This window comes from Typopeltis vanoorti, chromosome 4 (assembly GCF_054136105.1).
Source record: "Typopeltis vanoorti isolate ZY-2024b chromosome 4, IOZ_Tvanoo_1.0, whole genome shotgun sequence".
NCBI lineage: Eukaryota > Metazoa > Arthropoda > Arachnida > Uropygi > Thelyphonidae > Typopeltis > Typopeltis vanoorti.
Window position 1 is genome coordinate 162,272,504 of NC_143552.1, and position 22,912 is coordinate 162,295,415.

At 34.4% G+C, this 22,912-nt stretch overlaps 1 protein-coding gene across 2 annotated transcripts in view; it reads left to right on the forward strand.

Moving 5' to 3' along the window:
• Nucleotides 1-22,912, forward strand: part of pasha (microprocessor complex subunit partner of drosha) — a 366,059-nt gene that overhangs the window by 253,864 nt on the left and 89,283 nt on the right. For both annotated transcript variants that reach the window (XM_090391560.1, XM_090391561.1), the window contains exons 9-10: nucleotides 5,863-5,938; nucleotides 15,481-15,582. In XM_090391560.1, coding sequence (XP_090247686.1) covers nucleotides 5,863-5,938; nucleotides 15,481-15,582 — 178 coding nt within the window. The remainder of the gene's footprint in view (nucleotides 1-5,862; nucleotides 5,939-15,480; nucleotides 15,583-22,912) is intronic.

Consider the following 22,912-nt stretch of genomic DNA (forward strand, 5'->3'; position numbering starts at 1 on the left):
CTTAAATAGAATTTAGTTTTGATGTAGTTTCTAAATAATTAATTAATTTTTAATTTTATCTGTATTTTTTTTAATATTATATTTTCACTAGAGGTCATGCCAGTAGAATAACTGTTGATCAAATCATTGTCTCTTTAGCATACTGTGTGAAATGTAACTCAGCTTGTCCTTTGTATATGTGTATATACTCCAAATGATGACCTTAATATGAAGGTCGAAACATCGGAAATTAAAAATAGTTTTTTTTTTTTAACATGGTTGTAAAGTCCATAATTTCTAAAATGAAGGAAGTTATATTATTGGTTTCATCCAAATGACATCGATTGCCTTAGTATCCCATAATGCAATGCACATATCCTTATGGAGATGTATAATGCTAATGCTAAAAATATGTGAAGTCATTAGCCTTTATACAAGTAGACCAGTCATGAAGTGACTTTGTTTGCTTACACTTGGATAAAGGATGAAACCAAGAATATAACTTCTTGGCATCTTTAATTTATACTTCTGCTTGTTGATTCTGTGAGCTTGAAACAGATGAGTACAATTAATATACACTCTGATTATCATTCTTTTTTTTTTCATGGAAGATCTATCGAAATATTTATTCCTATTTTTTTAATTAACATAAAATAATATTATATTTAAGGCTATTTTGGAAATCCTACATGACTATTATTTACGGTTATTATTGGAAATCCTACACACATCGCCACCTTAAAAGCGTCCCTAAACAGTTACAGCAATAGACTAAAATTCACAATAGAAACCGAACAGAACAAATCCATCAATTTCTTAAACTTGACATTAATCAGAATAAACAACAAAATAGTCATGAACATATACCACAAACCCTTGCATATTGGAAACTACCTCCATTTCCACTCATACCATCCATATTCTGTTAAATAATTGGTCATCCTATCACAATTCATAAATGCTTACAAGTTTTCAACTAATCATAGCTATCTGTACACAGAAATAAAGAAACTAAAACAGATCTTCAAAAATCACAACTATCCCACACAACTAATCAATTACGCAAACAAGACAGCCAAAACCCGCCAAAAAACCCAAGTACAAAACGAACTTTTCAACACAAAAACCTATCAAACTGCTATACACCCAGAACACATACAAAGCCTACAAATACATCTTCAAACACTGACTACAAACATTAGTATTCACCATAAACCAAAAATTGGCGAATCTCCTAAAACCCACTAAATCTCACACACCCAAAGAAATATTTGAACACAGCAATGTACTCTAGAAATTTCCCTGCCAAAAAGACTGTGATATCACCTACACAGGTTCCACCATCAGGTCTTTATGGGCAAGACTACAAGAACACTTCCGTGATTGTAACATCCCCATTCCAGAACATTTAAACACTAAAAAACGCAACATCAAAAAGAAAAATCGAATACAAAGTGCAGGAAAAACAGAAATAGCTGTCCATGCCCTTGAACAAAAACATACCTCGCAAATCGACAAGGCCATCATAATAGACAGACAAAACAGTGAAACAATGCTTAGAATATCGAAAACAATAGCCATAAAATGTGACGCAAATTCTATCAAGGTCTACCGGCCCTACATAATCTCCGAGGTTTGGAAGCTTCACAACGGAAAATTGAGGTCACAATCCCGACCAATAGGCGATAACACAAATACTTCAAAGGCAGAAACACCTAGCCAACTTGACATAGCATCCACTTCCTCCATGAATTCAGATGATGACAAGCATAGTCGAAATAGACCGCACCCCGTCAAACCACCTTTTCTCACAACTCTCCCTCAAAAAATCAGTTGCTTTTTCAACCCCTTTAACCCTTTCCCACCCTATAAAAAATCGCCCCACCCACCCCTAATAATAATAATAATATATATATATATATATATATATATATATTACACAAAAAAACCCGGGTTTTTCTATTTTAATCCCCCCACATTATCTAAGACCCCTCCCCACTTCCTTCCAAAACACCATAACTGCAGTAGTTTGCACACCGCAGAAAGAAGACAAGCCACAATACCCAAGATAAAAGGTATGTGTAAATTTCTCTTCCTTTATGCTACATATATTTGTTTGTAAAATACATCTACAAAGCCCTAAGAATTCGTGAGTAAAAAGCCAATGACATTAAAATAGGGGCACTCCTAAACAGAAGCAGGCAAAATAGCCGTAAATATAATAGTTTTAAGAGGAGTAATATGGGAGTTTTCCCAGAAATAATATCCATAAAATAATATAATAAAAATAATAAGGAAATAATAAAAAAAGATTATACTTCCAAAATTTGATAGGCAATTCCAAATTACGTTCTTCAGAATAACATTTTGAAGTAATGAAACAGTGATGACAGTGATGATATTCCTTTGTCTAGGAATATATCTAGGACACGAGTAACCTTTACAACTTTTTTATCTGAAAGGGAGCTAGTCAATCTCATATGGAAGTAGAAGGGTTTCCTTCTGGAAACTTGCATTTTTTTTTCCTCTTGCCATAAGTTGCCTGGCCAAACAACCTATGCAGTTGACAGACATAGCATACTGAGGAAGATTAACATTGCCCTATAATTAGGTTTATGTAAAACTAAGTTGCTTGATCATGACAAGTCATTATGTTGAGTTGGCTTGTTGGAATTACAGCTGAAGCAACAATTAGGCTATGGTACTAGTGTATTATATTTGATAACATTCTCTAACTATGCCTGAATGTTTTTTGTGGGAGAGATAAAAAACCTGAGTTTAGTTTCTGATGAGATAATATATAAATGGATGATGAAGTGACATACAGTATGCAAGTTCCCTTCGTGTTCTGTTTTGAATACAAAATTCTGATGCACAATGTAAATACCATTTTCCATTTTTCATGATCAGTGTTTTGGGATGGACTACTAATACACAGATAATTACAGCAGTGTAACGAATACAAGTTTTATAATAATCAAATGAAACACCAATTATGCATTTTTGAAAATTACAGAGACAACTACTGTGTTTGAATAAAAACTTTAGTTTAATATAACTAAAATCTACATTCGACGTTTCAACCTTTATGTCGAGGTCATCTTCTGGAGCATACAACTATACACAGAAAACAAGCTACACTACAATCAAACTGGTTTATTAAAGACACTGATCAACTATTACAACAATTGTTGGCCTGACCTCTGGTGGAAAAAAATAAAAATAAAAAGATAAATAAAAAATTAATTTAAAAAAATAATAAAAATTTAAAAAAATTATACATCAATGCTAGAGTCCTATTATTGGTGTTATCTATTGGTTGTAGAAATACATCGGGCACAACAAGTATCTATCTATATACATATATTAACATAATGTACATTCTATTCCATTGTTATGGAATGGTTTCTAATACTAGCTGTAGATTGGCTAGAGTCCTGACTTATGCTGGATCTTATATATTAGGTAGGCTGAATGTGTGCCATCCAGATCCTTGGAATTTTCATGCCATCTTTGTTGTTGATATTTGGGTGGTTTATCAGGATTTCGCAGGCTTCCTTAAATTTCCTTTCGTACCAGGTTTTTGTGCGGTGTAAAGAGCAGGTGCTTTTCCAGATGATTTGGTGTAAGGTGTTGAGTGTGTGGTTTGAGAGGCCTGCTTCACCATAATGGTTATATTTAATGTGTCTAATGTGTTCTTTCTTGCATATAGGGATTGTCCGTCCTGTTTCACCAATGTACGGTAAGTTATAGGTGCAGCAGATGCAATAGACTCCAGGATGTGCTAATGGGAGGAGAGGATCCTTAGAGGAGTATATGGTTTTAAGTTTAGTGGGTGGTTTAAAGGTGACATTGAGGTTATAATGTTGTAGGATTCTGTTGATTTTTTCCATAACCCTTTAATGTATGGGATGGCTATGGTTTTACTGTAATCTAGATTCATTTTTGTTGTTGTTTTATGGAGTATTTTATTAATAGTATTTTTGTTATAGCCATTATTTATGAATGTGTCACTGATGATTTTTAGCTCTTGTTTCAGGGCTTGCTGGTTAGAGAAAATTGTTGTAGCTCTGTTTTTAAGGGTGTTAATGACTCCATATTTTTGTGATGGGTGGTGAGATACACTGGCCAATACATACATGCTAATTCATATCACCACCCATCATAAAAATATGGAGTCATTAACACCCTTAAAAACAGAGCTACAACAATTTTCTCTAACCAGCAAGCCCTGAAACAAGAGCTAAAAATCATCAGTGACACATTCATAAATAATGGCTATAACAAAAATACTATTAATAAAATACTCCATAAAACAACAACAAAAACTAATCTAGATTACAATAAAACCATAGCCATCCCATACATTAAAGGGTTATCGGAAAAAATCAACAGAATCTTACAACATTATAACCTCAATGTCACCTTTAAACCACCCACGAAACTTAAAACCATATACTCCTCTAAGGATCCTCTCCTCCCATTAGCACATCCTGGAGTCTATTGCATCTGCTGCACCTGTAACTTACTGCATTGGTGAAACAGGACAGACAATCCCTATATGCAAGAAAGAACACATTAGTACATTAAATATAACCATTATGGTGAAGCAGGCCTCTCAGACCACGCACTCAACACCTTACACCGCACAAAAACCTGGTACGAAAGGAAATTTAAGGAAGCCTGCGAAATCCTGATAAACCACCCAAATATCAACAACAAAGATGGCATGAAAATTCCAAGGATCTGGATGGCACACATTCAGCCTACCTAATATATAAGATCCAGCATAAGTCAGGACTCTAGCCAATCTACAGCTAGTATTAGAAACCATTCCATAACAATGGGCTGGAATGTACATGATGTTAATATATGTATATAGATAGATACTTGTTGTGCCCAATGTATTTCTACAACCAATAGATAACACCAATAATAGGACTCGAGCATTGATGTATACTTTTTATTTATTTATTTATTTTTAAAAAATTTTTTATTTATTTATTTTTTCACCAGAGGTCAGGCCAACAGTTGTTGTAGCGGTTGGTCAGTGTCTTTAACAAGCAGTTTGATTGTAGTGTAGCTTGTTTTCTGTGTATAGTTGTATGCTCCAGAAGATGACCTCGACATAAAGGTCAAAACGTCGAATGTAGATTTTAGTTATATTAAACTAAAGTTTTTATTCAAACACGGTGGTTGTCTTCATAATTTTCAAAAATGCATTCGGATCACCGTGTAAGCTTAAAAGAAAGGAAACACCAATTATCATAGCTACTTTGTAATTCATAATCCAGTTTTTCTTATTTATAAATATAATACAGAAACAGAAATTAAAATGTTTCACATTTTTCACTATAGCTTACAATCTGGCAGCATATTCCTTGGTAGTTAGTGTATATGTACATGTTATAAATAACAATAATTATAAAATGTTTATCATTTATTTATTTATTTTTGTTTGTTTATAACATGTTTATAATGGAAATTGTAATATTCATATCTGCTACATTTATATTTTTGCTTTGCTAGTGAAGAAAATAAAGTAAATATAAAATAGCAATGAATAGAAAAAAATTATAAATTTTACTTGTACTATATAGAAGCTTGACATCTCATAAATGCTACACCACTGATATATATGCAACCGATATTTGTTCAAATTGATTTATAATGTCTGTTTATTCATTGAGAAAATCAATTTAAATGCAAACACTTTTTAGAAACCTTGCAGACATGCTCTGCATGTTAAGTGTAGTTTACTGTGGTTTCATCATTATTACTAAAATATATAGTTTAAAATTAATTATAGTTAACTAACCCTCATTATCATTATTTTTTTTCCATTTTAAATGCTTAAAATAAGCTTTATGTTTTTATTTTTAGCCTGAAAGTACAAAATTAATTACTTGTCTCTTGCCCCATGATAAAGGCCAAGTAGCAGGATATAATGTGAAGCGAGGTAATGACAGCAGTAGCATTAGATTTTTTCTTGCTATTAAAAATCAGATATAATTCATAAATATAAATTTATAATGCACACATTCTTAGCAGTTACAAAGCCTAGAGATGATGCTTCTTGGACTATGTTTATTTGCTAGTAAATTGCTTAAATAACATATATTGTTAGAAATTTTTATGAAGACAAGATAGATATTTCAGTGGACAAGTCTTTCATTCTGTTTACGATAATTCAACTAACTTTTAAGAAATATTATGTTATAATGCCTTCACGGAATCTGCTGTTTGCAGATTTTGTACTTAATTTTAAAATTAACTATGGTTATCTTCATTTTCCAATTTATGGAAAACATATTACCAATTATTAAATTGGTAATATGCAACTTGTACAGATATACAAGCTTTTTAGGGTGATATTACTTGCTCGTTTTCTTTCATAGCCACACAGAAGAAGAATAGCAGTCGCTCTCTTCTTCGGAAATGCCACCATCATCATCATCATCATCAATTCTCACTATTGTTACTAGCAACTTACAGACACAAAAGAGATACTTTGTTAAAGCACAGCACTAAGTGTGCTATATTAATTTCTGTTAGCATGCCATGGGACTTTGGCTGAATTTTCTAGTGGTTTGTTATAGTGAATGAATTCACCATTGTGGTTTGCTATAGTGAGTGTTGTCTGTAGTTGTACTTAACATGCATAAAATTATCCAAATGATGTTTTAATACTCTCCCTGTTTATAAGTCACTCATAAAATGACTGGAAGACTTATCTTGTATACCTTTCATCATATTCCTAAGAAAAACAGCATTACTCATAATAATGCTCACAAGCAGAGGGCATTATGTAACATATCGTAATTTTTATTATGAAAACATCCAGAGTTTTTCTACCCTGTTCTAGCTGTTTTGCCTATTTTCAGACTTACTTGAATGAAACCTCTCCTACTGTAAAACACTAATTGGGGATTCAAAGGTTTTCTAATGCTTGCTGCATTTTATTATAATAATGTATTTGTTTGTCATTAACTTCTGGGCAGTGTGTGTGTGTGTGTGTGAGAGAGAATCTGCTTTAATTATGGGCTGTTGAATTACAAAGCAAACAGTAAAATGTTGTTATTGACCAGGCCATGAGTAGAAGATCTTCAAGAAAATACAGACATGATTGTGCATTTTGTGATTTACTAGCATACAGCAAGTAACTTTTGGTAAGCATGAAAGTGTATGTTTTACTTCACAAATTGCTGACACTGTATGTATCTAAAAATAAATAAATAGAAATTCATATTAAATGAATAAATGAACTGGTTCAATTTAAATTTGATTTTAACTCTGAATGTTTCAAACATACTGCTTGATATATGTCTTATAATATTATTTATTTATTTTCTCTCTATCTGTGTGTGTGTGTGTGTGTGTGTGTGTGTGTGTGTGTGTGTGTGTGTGTGTGTGTGTGTGTGTGTGTGTGTGTGTGTGTGTGTGTGTGTGTTAGATTGGGGGTGTATATATTTTAATTTATTTCTCTCACCCACTCTGAATGGTTAAAACTCTTAAATTCTAAATAAAAATTAAACATTGAAATTAAGTTCTTAGTAAACTTTGCACACAGGTCCATATCCCAGGATATCTCGTATATAATTTAACCTCTTAAATTAACCATAATAACCATTTAAACTCATTAAGCCCATTACAAGATTGAGTCTTCAAAAACTTTTTAATGAAAAGAAAAATCCTTAATTTACAAAAAATACAATATATACAACATCAAATCAACTACTTAACTATGCAAATGCCAAAATATTTTTCATTTTACAAAAAGAAAAACACTTGCACATGCACAACTTTCTTACAATCACATAAACCAATACTTATTATTCTACATAGACAAAACTGAAATTTCAGTCTCTTGCTTCCTACAGAAACTTTTATTCTCTCTTGAATTTGCACAGGAGAAAGAACTAGCACAGATACTGTTCTCTGTGTCACTGCAACATAAGTCAGGCTCTTCTTGCATCTCAAATCAAGGAGCACTGAAGAAAACACAACTTGTCTTTATCTAAGACACCTCTATAACTTCACTTTGTATATGAAAGTAGTAGCAAAGTACTGCATAAACTACTAAAACCTTATCAACCATATCATCACTTTAGAATGAATTACCTTGTTACAAAAGCATCAACCTTCTTCTTAAATCCTTATCAACAGTTTTAACACTTAAGAAGAAATTTGCCTTCTATATGAAAGCTTCTGAAGAAATAACTAAAACTATATCAACTGTTAGAAATCACTTATCAGACTGAGAATCCTAAATTAAACTTTACTGAGTCCATTTCTATATGAACTGGGCAGCAATAAAGTTCCTTTCAGCTTTAACTGAAATAAATCCTGTATGGATTAATGACTACTAAAAACTTCACACTTATCTCTTTATACATGGATATTCTCTCTCAGTCTTCTATTTCTAACTTTTCTTCTAATTTCTGTTCAGTCTTCATATATTGAAGACACAGAAACTCCACAGTTTTTCTTCCGTTGTGTTCCTTTCTCCTACTCACTCAACATCTGAATGCTTAGCAACGTTTGCTAATGTTCTTTTCACTTCTGTGCATGCTCAGAAATGCAACTTAGAAACTTCCACTGAAGGCTCCACCATTGTTCACTGCCATTACTACTTTTCTGGTGTTGGACTTGAAATGATGAAGTTCTTTCTTCATAGTGCAGAAAAGTTTATTTTATTATTATTTATTAAGGCTCCATAGAGTCAAGAGACTCATCGTGGGAGGTCCTTCCTAGGTAACAGTCTATCATACCACTCCTTGAAGTCATTGACTGTTCCTGCTCTCACCACTCTATCAGACAATGCATTTCTTGGTTCAACCACTCTCCAGCTTCCTTTCATAACCTCCAGGGATGACCCCTAGTCATCGCTCCTTCCCTCTGTTCCACCAAGTGAAAGAACTCCCCAGTGTCAACCCTGTAGCTGCCTCTCAACAGTTTAAAAGTCTCGATCATATCACCTCTCCTTCTATTCACCAAACTCTGCAGTCCACATTCCCTCAGCCGATCCTCATAACTAACATTGTACAGTCCTGAAACGATCTTTGTTATCTACCTCTATACCCTGGGGACCAAATCTGAGAACAATGGTCTAACCTGACCAGACCACACTGATCAGGGTCTTATACAATGGAATGATAACTCTTTTATCTCTGCAGGTCAGTGTCCTTCTCAGTATTGCAATTCTCGGGGTTACCTTCACCACCTTTGCAATATGTTCCCTGAATTTCAGTTTTCTATCAATCATCACTGCCAGATCTCATCTCCCCTACTTCCTCCAGTACAGCTCCTCCCATCGATGTATCCCAAACTTCAAGACTTTACATTTTGCTGCATTAAATGGAAACCCCCATTCATTGCCCATGTGTCTAGTTTATTCAAATCCTCTTGCAGGGCTGCCACATCTGCACAATTACTAATAACCCTTCCCAGCTTCACATCATCTGCAAACAACTGAACATCCATTTGCAATCCATTGACAATGTCATTGATGTAAAGAATAAACAATACCGGTACCAGTACTGAGCCTTGTGGAACCCCACTTGTAACCTTCTGCCTTCTTGATATTGTCCCACCATACACAATTCTCTGATACCTATCAGACAGCCAATCCTGATTCAGTTGACTAACCTAACATCTAAACCCATGTGCTGCAACTTAAGTATCAGCTTATTATGTGGCACCCTGTTAAATGCCTTTGCAAAATCCAAAAAAATGGCAGGGTATGCCTTTCCCTCATCAACTGCTGTTGTTACTTTATTATAAAAGGCAATCATGTTATTAAAGCATGAACACCCCTTAACAAATCCATGTTGATTCTCACAGATAACATTACCCTCATCTTCCCAATGCTGTATATGGTCCCTCACTAATTTCTCCACGACTTTATCAACTACTGATGATACACAAACTGACCTATACTTAGACACATCCAGTCTGCTACCGCCCTTATGCAATGGCACTATCTTACCTTCCTTCCATTCCTTGGGTACCTTTCCATCAGCCGTGAATTCTTTAGCACATTCTCTCAAAACCTGTGGTGAAATACTATCCAGTCCCACCACTTTACTGACATCCAGAGTACTCAGTATTTGGAACACACTCTCCTCTTGCACCTCGAACCTGCTCCATCCCTCTAGTATTAAAACCTACTTCTCCAGGATGAAATATTCCAATAAAGTGTTCATTGGAAAACTCCACTATGTCCTCTGCATCATTTACTCTATTCCCATTTTTATCCCAGAATGTTATTCTTCCACAATCATTTCTCCTCCTACAGGCCACATAGCTAAAAAATTCCCTAGGATTTTCTTTGGATCTTAGTGCCAATCTCTTCTCATATTTCAATTTTGCATTCCTCACCATACTAGTCACTCTCCTGGCCTCAGTCTTATATTCTTCATGCATCTGCTCTCCACCCCTCTACTTATATCTTTTCCATAATCTCTTTTTCACGTGCAGTTACTGTTTGATATTGTTTGAACAGTTTAAGTTTTTTCCTTGGTTATACTATAAATTAAAGATACAAAGAAATTATATTCTTGGTTTCATCCTTTATTAAGTGTTAGCAAACAAAGTTTGTGCATGAACTAACTTCACGACTGAGCTACTTGTATATAGAGGTTAATCACTTCACATTAATTGCCTTAGTATCCCATAATGCAATGCACATATCCTTATGGACAAGTATAATGCTATGTCTGTAACGATATGTGTGTTGCATTATAGGATACCAAGGCAATTAATGTGAAGTGATTAGCCTCTATATGCAAGTAGCCCATAGTCGTGAAGTTACTTCACACACAGACTTTGTTTGTTTACATTTGGATAAAGGATGAAAACAGGAATATAATTTCTTGGCATCTTTAATTTATAGTATAACCAAGGAAAAAACTTGCAACAAATATGATTTATTTATTAAATCATAATTTTTATATGTTCAAAAATAAAACAGTTTGATTTTGTTATTGCTTTAATTTATTTTATTTTTATTTATTTATTTTGAATGAGGAAGTATTATTATTATTATTATAACCCAAGACCTCATGGAGTCAAAGACTCATCTAGGAGGTCCTTTTATCACACATACAGCTCATCATACCATGCTTTGAACACATTAAAACTCCCTGCAGACACCACACTCTCAGGCAAGACATTCCAATCATTTACAAATCTGCACGAAAAAACCTGCCTCTCACTCCCCTACTCACATCTTCTTTATACAGTTTCCAGGGATGACCTCTGGTTCTCCCCCGATCTCCCACTATTTTCTGTAGAACTTCTCCAGCATTGATCCTATAACAACCCCTTACCAACTTGTAGGTCTCTATCATATCTCCCCTCTTCCTCCTGTCCACCAGACTTTGCAAATTGCATCTCCTCAATCTTTCCTCATACTCGACATTCCAGAGGTCAGAAACTGCCTTAGTCAGTCACCTTTGGACCCTTTCCAACATCTCTTCATCCTTCTGAAAACCAGGTGATCAAATCTGGGCACAATAGTCCATATGTGGCCTAATCAAAGCCTTATACAACGGAACAAGAATCTCCCTACTTCATAACGTCAGTGTCCTCCGCATCATTTCCAGAAGCCTTTGTGTTGTCTTCACAATTTTGGCTATGTGTCCCCTAAATTTCAGATCCTTATCCACTATCACTCCCAGATCTCTTATTTCTTCCACCTCCAACAATGTATCCTCACCAAGCATAAATTCTGCATCCCATCTTTGTTTTCCAAATTTTAAAACCTTACATTTTGCAACATTGTACTCACATCCCCATTTCCGTGCCCAATCACTCAATTTATTCAAGTCTTCCTGCATCACTACTCTTTATGGTTCATCCCAACTTTGCATCATCTGCAAACAACTAAATGTCTCCATCCAAATCTTCACCTATATCATTAACGTACAAGTTAAACAGTAATGGCCCTAAAACAGATCCCCGAGGCACTCCGCTAGTGACTTTCCTTTTCCTTGACATCGCTATACTTTATCTTCTATACTTTTTTTTGGTATTATATGCCTTCTAATTTAAAAATTTTGTGCTTTCATTTGGTAAAAAAAAAAAATTAAAATGAATACAAATTTCTTAACTCAAACTGATATTAAAAATCTAGTGGATTATTTTCCTATATTATGTTTATGTTTGATTGAGTTAAAAAAATGTGAGAACCTATGGGAGATATGAGAAATTGATGACTGCCTAAACAGTAAGGTTTTATTGGCTGGGAATTTGGGATCCAAATATTTTAATAATTATAACTAGATAATGAGAAATAAGTAATTGCTAAGCTAAGAAGTCTGAGTTTTTTTATTTGGTATATGTGTGTGTGTGGAGGGGGGTGGGGTTTGAAATTCAAATATTTTGATAGAATTATAACTTTGGTGGAGCATGGCCAGAAATTGAAGTTTTCTATGTATGTATTTCTATGCACTGAATTGGCTCTCCATCTTTCTATACCTTACATAATGCTGAGATACATTTCCCTATTTTCCCAAAGTGGATTTTCCTATAATTTTCCTCCAAATCAATTTGTTACCTGTCAAGACTCCAACATTGTCAGATCTTATATTTCTATCTTCTAAGGCGCTTTTTACCTTATCAATCCACTTATATCATGGTCTTCCTCTGGGTCTTTTTCCATTTGCAGAAAAAGACCCAGAGGCAGAAAACACTTGTTTTGCTAATCTTTCCTCTCCCATTCTGTTTAAGTGCCCATACTACCTGAGATTAGCTCTGCTAATGCATTCCTGGATGTTGACAATATCAAGTTCTTTCCTAATATCCTTGTTTATAATATGTTGCCATTGTTGCCATCCATTCATGCCCTAATCTTTCTCAAGACTCTCATATCTGTGGTCTCTAGTCTTTGGTCAAGTGTTTTACCTCTGACCCAGCTCTCAGATCCCTAAATTAAAACTGGTTTGAACACTGTCTTGTATACAGCTAATTTAGTGTTTTGACTAATTTCTCTCTTATTCCATATAAATTTATTCAGTTGACTTCCTACCATACCAGCTTTGTTCATTCTGTTGTCTATTTCCATATTTAATTTACTATCTTCACTAAAAATCATGCCTAATCAGCTGAAATGATTTACTTGTTTTATAGGTTCTCCATTCACAATGCAGTTGCTATTTTCAATGCTTCTGCCTATTTTCATTTTGTTTGTCTTGTTATTGCTGACCTTCATACCATATCTATTACAACAGTTATTCGATTTAATCAGGGAATCTTGCAGACTTGTAGTGGATTTCTTTAGAAGTATAACATCATCTGCATAAAGCAAAGAGCTGAAATTGACATCTCCAATTTTGATATCAGGTTTAATACCACTTTCCTTCATAATGTGATCCATATTACTATTATTACGGGCAACTCCAGGGAGTCATTAGACTCATCGAGGGAGGCCCCAAATCATATTCATCACAACTATTTGACATTCATACAGTATCTATCATACCTCGCCTTAAACTCATTCACTGTCACAGCATCCACCACAGACTCAGGGAGCGCATTCCACTCATTCACTACTCTAAAAGTAAAGAACCCAGCTCTAACACCTTTACTAACCACACTTTTGCCCAGTTTCCATGGATGTCCCCTAGTCCTCCCACAACCAGCCCTGTTCTCAAAAATATCTTCTGAATTAATTTTATAGAAACCCTTCAGTAATTTGAATGTCTCAATCATATCTCCCCTCCTCCGCCTATCAACCAATTTTTGCAACCCACAAATCCTCAACCTGTTCTCATATGGTTCATTCCACAGACCTGCTATCATCTTGGTCACTCGCCTCTGGATCCTCTCCACCTCCTCCCCATCAAGAAGAAACCTAGGTGACCAAATCTGAGCACAGTAGTCTAGATGGGGTCTTATCAAGGCTCGATACAGAGGAACAATAACCTGCTTGTCTCTGCTTGTCAACGTATTCTTCAGCAACCAAGTGATTTGATGAGCTGTTTTGGTCACTTTTGCAATGTGTCCCCTAAATTTCAATTCCTTATCTACCAACACTCCTAAATCTCGTGCCTCATCAATTTCCTGGAGCACGGTTCCACCAATGTAGTAAACTGCCGCCAATCTTTTCACCCCAAAATGCATAACCTTACATTTTGCCACATTAAACTGACATCCATTCTCCTTAGCCCAGACCTCCAATCTATCCAAATCATCCTGCAAAATTTTGACGTCATCTGCATTCACTATTGCCCTACCCAACTTCGCATCATCTGCAAACAAATGAACTGTTCCTCTCAGATCATTTCCTATATCATTTATGAACAAATTAAACAGCAGTGGTCCAAGAACAGATCCTTGTGGCACACCACTAGTCACAGGCCGTCTTGTGTACTCTACTCCCGAGTAAACCACTCTCTGATATCTCTCCGTCAACCACCCTCCTATCCATCTCACCAACCCTATGTCCATTCCCATATGCTGCAATTTACTGATTAGATATAGATAATGAATAACAGAAGGGATAATGTACATCCTGTCTGACACCAGATTTAACATTAATCCATCTTCCTGTATTTCCTTCAATTCTACCTGCTGACTTACAACTCAAATAAAGTCCAAATATTGTCTGATATAATGTTCCACTGACACTATAGAACTGTAGCGTTTAGAATAGCTTCTCTATTGGCACCTTGCCATATGCTTTTTTCGAGATCTACAAAACTTAAATACCGATCTTTGTTATATTCCCATGACTTCTCAACTATATGTCGTAAAGTGAAAATCTAATCCTGACAGCCTCTGTTTGGCCAATCCAGCTTGTTCTTCACCAGGCTTCTCTTCCACAATCCTTCTCAACCATTTCTCAAGTATACTGGCATAAATCTTACCAGGAACACTCAGTAGAGAAATTCCTAGATTTATTTAGGAGTAACATATCATCTGCATAAAGCAGATTTAAGTTTGATATCTCCAGTTCTGATATGAGGTTTAATATTACATATAGGTGATGAACAACACAGTGGAGATATTGCCCCCTTGTTTTACATCTGATTTTATATTAAACCATTTTCCTGTATTTCTTTCAATTCAGACTGTTGATATATTGCTCTGTATAATATTCCACTTACTTCATATAATTGTAATGTTTTGAAAAATTTTAATAGTGGAATAATTTATGGAATATACACAGAAGGGTGATGTGCTCAAAGAATTGTGTGTCTGAATTCTCATTACATAAGAGTGATGACAAAATTGAAAACATCAGACTGCAGCCCGGTATGCACTTCTATACTAGTAGTTGATAATTTGAACAATCTCTATTAACTATGATACAGAACTGGTCAGATGGGGACAATCCTCTATAGTGGTCAGCAGATTTGTAAAGGATGGGGGTACAAATGTCTTACTTTAGTAGTCTGGTACATTTTGTAACAAGAAGTCATATTCATTAGAATTAATTCAGCTGTCTTCATTTGGTTAATTTGATATGATTAATGTTTTTTTTTTCTTGATTTGTAGAATTTATTATGAACCCAAGTGGAAAATCCTATGTTTGCATTCTTCATGAATATGTTCAACATGCAATGAGGGTTCAGCCAAGGTATATTTTCAAGGAATTAGGTAAATAATTTTGTCATATTACAGATATTATATTAAAATTCTGTTATTATTGCTGTTATTATTAATTGTCCTTCATAGTGCTCCTAGAATGTTCATTCCTGTGTTAAGAGGAAGTACAGTTTTTGTTTTAGTCCTTTATCACATAATATGCAAGATAGCATTGGTTATAATAAGCATTCACATAATGAAATTTTCATTACAATATGCCATTCGATACACTGCATTTATTCAAATCACCCTGCTCTTTACGAAGCATATTTGCAGGCACATTAGACTTTTTTTTTTAAATTTTACATGCATGTGTGTGCGTGCACACATGCACACACACTTAAAATAAACAACATTGCTATGTGCAGGCAGGTGCTTAGACAGAAGAAAGTAATTTGCAGCTGCTCGTGTTTGTGCATGATTAGAGAAAAGTAAAGGAATGATGGTGGTGGTGGTCAGTTCATTGGAGCAGCACCCTTGAAAATACCTAGAGAAAAGATATAACTCATTAATAGATTTACTCCTCATGCTATAGGCTTATTGGAGTGAAACAGAAAAGCAGCACTGAGAAATAATTAAAAATACTCTTTAATTCTTACAGTATTTTGTCACAGTCACATCTTCTGTGACTGAGAAGATGACTGGAAAAAGTCTGGATGAAAGACTAGAGTCCTAAATAGGTGGGGGTACCCTCCATGGGCACCTGTTGATGGCCTAGGATGTAAACTGGGATCTTGAACTATTAGCGTTTCTCATATTTTAGGAAATTTTATGCAACCATATTTATTCAAATTAGGCTGATTTTTGAGAGCAACTTCAGATTCTAAAAACAGTTTTTCTTTTTTAAATTTACTACAGTGGAGTATGGTGGTCTTTTTCCAGTTGATTCTATGAGCCACATCCAGTGCATGGTCTGCGAGGCTCGGTTGACCTTGTCATGACTGAAGATGTATTTTTTATGTTCTTCTATTCAGATGGCAGCTGATATTCTTTTCAGTCCATAGTAGGCTAGCTTGCAGGAACAGGTAACTCGATGTATACCAGCAACAGAGGAGAGAAAGTTAGTCAATGGAGTTATAAGGGTAGCCAGTTTCAAGTGGGGTTTGAGAGCTGTGCAGAGGTTGTATTTCCTTAAGAATCTGGCTGTTTTTTCTGATGTGCCTCAAACACAGGATATTGTGATAACATTACTAAAATCATTTTGAAGAGAAGGTCATGTATTGGGGGAAGGAGTCATTATTTTTTCATTCTGTGGGAACTATGACAATTAGATAGGAAGGTGTGGTGTATATGATTGAGTTCTTCTGCAAGAGGCCTCACTGGAACAAAGGTTATAGGCTCTATTATTGTTGAGAAGGGGGGGGGATTATGGGAATTTTGTGAAGTTTGTGAATGTATCTACTAGTGCGAGTGAGTTTCCTGTATACCAAAAAGGACAGATTACCATTAGGGAAACATATAGAAGGTTTGAGAGGGGCTAAATCAAAAGCTTGATTTTCATCCTTAGAGTGCAAAGCACATGTCAGAAATACAAGGCAATCTCTTCTTCTTGAGTATTCTGCAATTGAGCAGGTTTTTCTTTCAGTAGCAGAAACTTTCCTTCCACTCTCTTCTGTTCTGAGCCTTCTCTTTCAAGGTTGTGTACCTGTCTCCATTCAGCATTGTTTTCCTTACTCTTCCTCTGGGTATTTTCTGTCTATTTTTACTTCAAATGATAATGGCATCCCTGATCTGATGATTCCATTCCCTCTCAGAATATGTCCATCCAGTTCCCTTGCTTCTTTTTATCCTCCTTAACAGAGTTCTTTTTTCTTCTACTCTTTTTAAGACCTTTTCATTAGTTATTTTATCTGTCCATTTGATTTTTTCCATCCTTCTCCAAATCCACATCTCAAAACTTTCCAAAATCTTAATTTCTTCTTTCTTCAATGTCCAAGTTTCAGCTTCATAGAGGGCAACACTCCACACATAACATTTTATTAGTCTTTTCTTTAGGTTTCTGTCCATTTTACTTCTGAATAAATTCCATTTTCTATTAAAGGCATCTCTTCCCATTGCTATTCTTGCTTTTATGTCACTTTTACATCTTCCATACTACTAATAACACTTCCTAGATATTTAAATGTTTTTATTTGATTCAATTTTTCCCCATTTATTCTGATATCCATATTTGCCTCTTTCCTTGCTATTTTCATTACCTTTGCAAGTCTCTACAACTAAGTATATAGTCAAAATGACATTTGAATTATAATGATAAAAAATTTTTTTAAAAAACTGCAAAAAGAGGTAACCTTTGCTTACTGGATTGAAGATAGTATTAAAATTAGTCTTTTGATAATCACTGAAGCCATATTCATTGAATGAGGGAAATACTTTTTCTTTTTTGTATGCCACTGGCTCCGAACTTTTTGTTGTTGTTGTATGTAAGATTTACTTATGTGGTTGTTTAGAGGAGAAAACCCATATGTAGTGATAATAATTAACTAATTAATGAACTATATTTGGTTTAATAATCACATAAACAATGATTATGATTGGAAGATGTTAGCCTAGAGTCTTAAGAGGGTTGTCCCCTATGTATCAACCAAGTGTACACAACATTCATTGTTCTTGCAACTTGTATTATGGTCAGACTGAGAGATCTGCTAACATCTGCCTTGAATAATTTTTAAAGTATATCTGCTGCCACAACTAATGTCCAGTCAGGTCTAGCTGACCATGACTTTGGACACCTTCATAAAAACAAACAGGAAAAACTGCTGTGCTCCTTGAATCAAATACAAACTTGAAAGAATTTTTTTGAAATAAGAAGTTTTACAAAAACCAAATCTAAATAAATATCCTTGTATGAAACTGCCAGATTTGAAAAACAGTAATACTTAAACTTCCTGCTCAAAAGCATGCCCATACAGGGTGCCCCTCTGTGGATGTTCTAGTATAACATCTTCCCCTTATTCTTTGTGTGTTTTTGTGTGTGTTATTATAACTCAGATGGTATCTCTGTGGTAGAAACAAGATATCATCATCATCGTCATCAATTTTCTGATATGTATTCCCAAGGAGTGTTCAGGTTACCATGACAGCACCACATGATTAAGTTTACATTATTATTAATCTCCTAACAATTTTCCACCAAATTAGTCTATTACTTGTGAGCCTCCAATATCATCATATCTGACATTTCATGCTTCTAAGGCACTTATGACTGAATCAATCCACCTAGATCTTGGTCTTCCTCTGAGTCTCTTTCCTGCCACCTTGTCATCAAGCACCTGTTTTGTTAACCTATCCTCACCCATTCTATTTAAGTGGCCATAGTTCTGCTGACATATCCTTAAATAGAAAGGATTTAATATTATTATAATGTCAGGTTGCTTTCTAATATCCCAATTTTTAATATGATTCTGCCATTGAAGCCATCAGTGCATTGCCCTAATTATTCTCAGAACCATCATATCTGTAGTCTTGGATCAAGTGCTTTATTTCTAACCTAACTCTTAGATTCATAACTTAAAACTGGTTTAAACATTGTCTATACGCTGCTAGTTTAGTGGATAATTTCTCTATTATTTCATATAAATTTATTCAGCTGGCTGCCCACCATATACCAGCTTTGCTTATTCTATTGTTTATTTCCAGATTTAATTGCCATATTCACTGGAATCTCTACTAAATAGCTGAAATATTTTCCTTGTTTTGTAGGGTCTTCATTCAGAATGTAATTGAAGTTTTCTGTACTAATACTTTTTGGTCTTTATATGGGTGATTTTCATGCCAAATTTGTTAGCTGTTATTCAATTTAGTTAGAGTTAGTTAGAGTAGATTTGCACTAGATGTGTTTAGGAGTACAACATCATCTGCATAAAGCAAAGAACAGAGCTTGACATATCCAATTCTACTATCAGGCCTAATGCCACTTGCTTTCATAATGTGGTCCATATAGATGATGAATAAGAGTTAGAGGTAATGTGCATTCTTGTCTTGCTCCTGATTTTATATCAAACCATCTTCTAGTATTTCCTTCAATTCTAACTGCTGACTGACAACTTAAATATAGACTGTGTATTGCTCTGTATAATGTTCCATTTACCCTATATAATTGGAGTGTTTTGAAAAGCTTTTCTCTGTGCACCTTATGTATGCCTTTTCCAGATATGTAAAACTAAGTACATATTCCCACGATTTCTCAACGATTTGTCCTAAAATAAAAATCTGATCTTGACAACCTCTATTTGGCCTGAACCCAGTTTGTTCTTCCCCAAGTTTATCTTTCTCAACCTCTTTTTGAGTGTGCTTGCAAAATCTTACCTGGAACACTCAGTAGAGAAATTCCTCTATATTCTCACATTCAGCTTTATTCCCCTTTTTTATAAATTGGAGAGCTCTCTCCAATCATTGGGAATTCGACTTTCTGTCCAGATCCTATGAATTATGCAGCATGGCTACTGCAAAACTTTTCTACCTCCTTAAGTATTTCTGCTTGAATATCATCTACACATCATATCATCATACGATTATCATCTGCCTCTCTACATTTCAAGTTTTTGACAGCTTTTCTATCTCAAGTATTGATGTGTGCTCCTCTTTGCATTCTCTTGAAAATTTTCTAGTATGGTTCTGTCACTGCTTGTTTCATTTAACAGTGATTCAAAGTAATTACTCCAGAAATTTAGGATATCCTTATGTTCAGTCTTCATGTCACCTTTATCATCTCTGATTCCTTTTACAGCACTCTTTCCTCCATTTCTGAACTTTTTCAATAGTCTCCAGAACATTTTGTTACCTTCCTGATATTTATTTTCTATATTCTTACCAAAGTCCTCCCATGAATTTTGTTTAGCTACTTTTACACATAGCATAGCTCTCTTATATTTTCTTTGTATTCTTTTAGAGCATCTGTCGACTTACTTGCTAGGAACTTTTTTGTGTGCTTCTTTTCCAGGACTTCTTCTTTAATTTGTTGTGTCCACCATAGGGTTCTTATTTTTCTATCCTTGCAGACAACTTCATTACCTCCCGAGCTGAATCAGTGAATGTCTTCTTCAGAGTTTGCCACTAAAACTCCAGGGTTTGGTTCTTGTTTTCAATATGTTTCATTTTTTCTTCAATAATGTTTGTATAGTCGAGTCTACAGTTTACCTGTAAAGGGTATTTAACTTTAATTCTTTATAAAATTTTCTTACTTGCTGCTGTTTTCAGTGTGATATCCATTTTTATCATTCTTAGTACTCAGTAACGGTCACTTTCAATTTCAAATCCTCTGCACACACTTGTATCCTGAATCAGCATGATTATATTACTATCAACAATAATATAGTCAATGAGGCTTTTTTTATTTCTTGTGTCTTCTCTCCATGTGAATGTGTGCACATCTTTATGTTGAAACATAAAGAAACATAAAGTGTTACTAATAACTAGTTCATGTTCTGAGCAAAAGTCCAGTAAATACTTATCATTATTATTAGCTTTGACCCTTTCTCCAAATTTTCCCAAAATATTCCTATGTGCCTATTGGGATTTGTTTAATACTTTGCTGTTCAGATCTCCAACAAGGACCATTTTTTCCATTTTCTTTATGTCAGCTGCCTGTTCTAATGACTCGAAAAATTCCTCCACTTCTTTCTTGACCACACACTGACCATAATATCAGTATCTTTAGGGATTATATCTGACAAGTAAGATTTAATGTGCACAAAATTTTTAACATGGGGATACAGTGTAGCTGCTAAAAAGAGAGAGAGAGGGGGGAGGACTCTTGGGCTGTGTTTGTCTAGTTTACATGAAGGGAACATATGCTATCAACTATGGGTATCAAAGGTATGTTTTTATGTATTTTATATATATATATATATATATATTCATTTTTTAAATTAACTGACTTAAACCCGAGAATTATAACACAATGACATTTATTTGAAAAAAGCGCAACATGTTTCGTCAAAAATAACTTCTTCAGGCGATAAGAACATAGAAAGACAATAAAAGACACTTAAATTAACATTGACACACTCTAAAGCTATACAACTATAAAGCCATAATATTCGGCTGTAAATTACAGTTATGAGCTTGAACTACAGTCCGAGTTAAAGTTCTATATATATATATATATATATATATATATATATATATATATATATATATATTTTTTTTTTTTTTTTTTTTTTTTAAACTATTAATTTTAAAGGTAGCATCTCCATTCCATACATTAGCACAGTCTCTAAAAAATTAGCTCAAGTCCTTAAAAAATATAATATCAGGACGTTCTTCACCACACTTCCTAAAATACGTTCTCTAATCAGCCATCCAAAACCTACTCATCACAACCTAAAATATCCAGGTGTATATAAATTATGGTGTGATTGCAATATCCCTTATTTTGGACAAACTAACAAATCTATTGAACAACGTATAGAAGAGCATAAGAGAGACATCTCTTACAAAAGATCTCATGCAACTGCGTTATCCAGTCATGTTCTTTTTTCAAATAATCCTAATGATGATCAACAAAGCCACTCCGTTTGCTGGGATAGATCAGAAAATATCTTTCGCTGTGATGATGAGTTTGAGAGGAAAATTGTAGAATCAAGGGAAATCCTGCTGAACCCTGTCCACTTAAACAACAATTTGAGTTATAACATCCCAGATAGCCATGCTGCAGTTATTCAATATTGGCATTCACGTGAGCCTGCACGCACACTTGCAATAAACAATGGCACGCATGTTAGAACAACTTGAAAAAATACAATGTTTTTTATGTATCAATTATGTGTGGCAATTTTTATCTGTAATTTCCAGTTTGTTTAGATATTTCAATGTTTATTACTATTCTTTTCCTTTAAGAATACCAGAGGAAGGCTGTTATAAGCCTAAACTAGTCGTATTATTCTTATTAAAATCTTTATAAGTTATCTCGGTTTTTAGTCATTAAACCTATGTTTTTAAAATGTATCACAACAACTGAGTAAAAGCTGATTATCACATATATATATATATATATATATATATATTCAAAAAGCTTTAAGGACCGTTACTGAGAGATAAAAAGATGACATAGTATATTTAAAAAGATACTACTAGTTAACAAGTTTCGTTGAATAGTTCAACATCTTCAGGTATCACAATCAAAGAAATATATAAAGAATTACAGAGACTTAAAATTGTAATAACAGAACAAGTACAAAAAGACAGTAGCGTGTTTGAAAACAAAATGCGAGCTTGAGTTCCAAACAAATGTATACTACATGCTGTTGTGAGTGCGCCAATACTGAACAGAAGCAACGTGTGCATCAGAGAGATTGAAACTTAGGCTGTTGTTGATATGAGAAGAATCTAGAGAAATTTC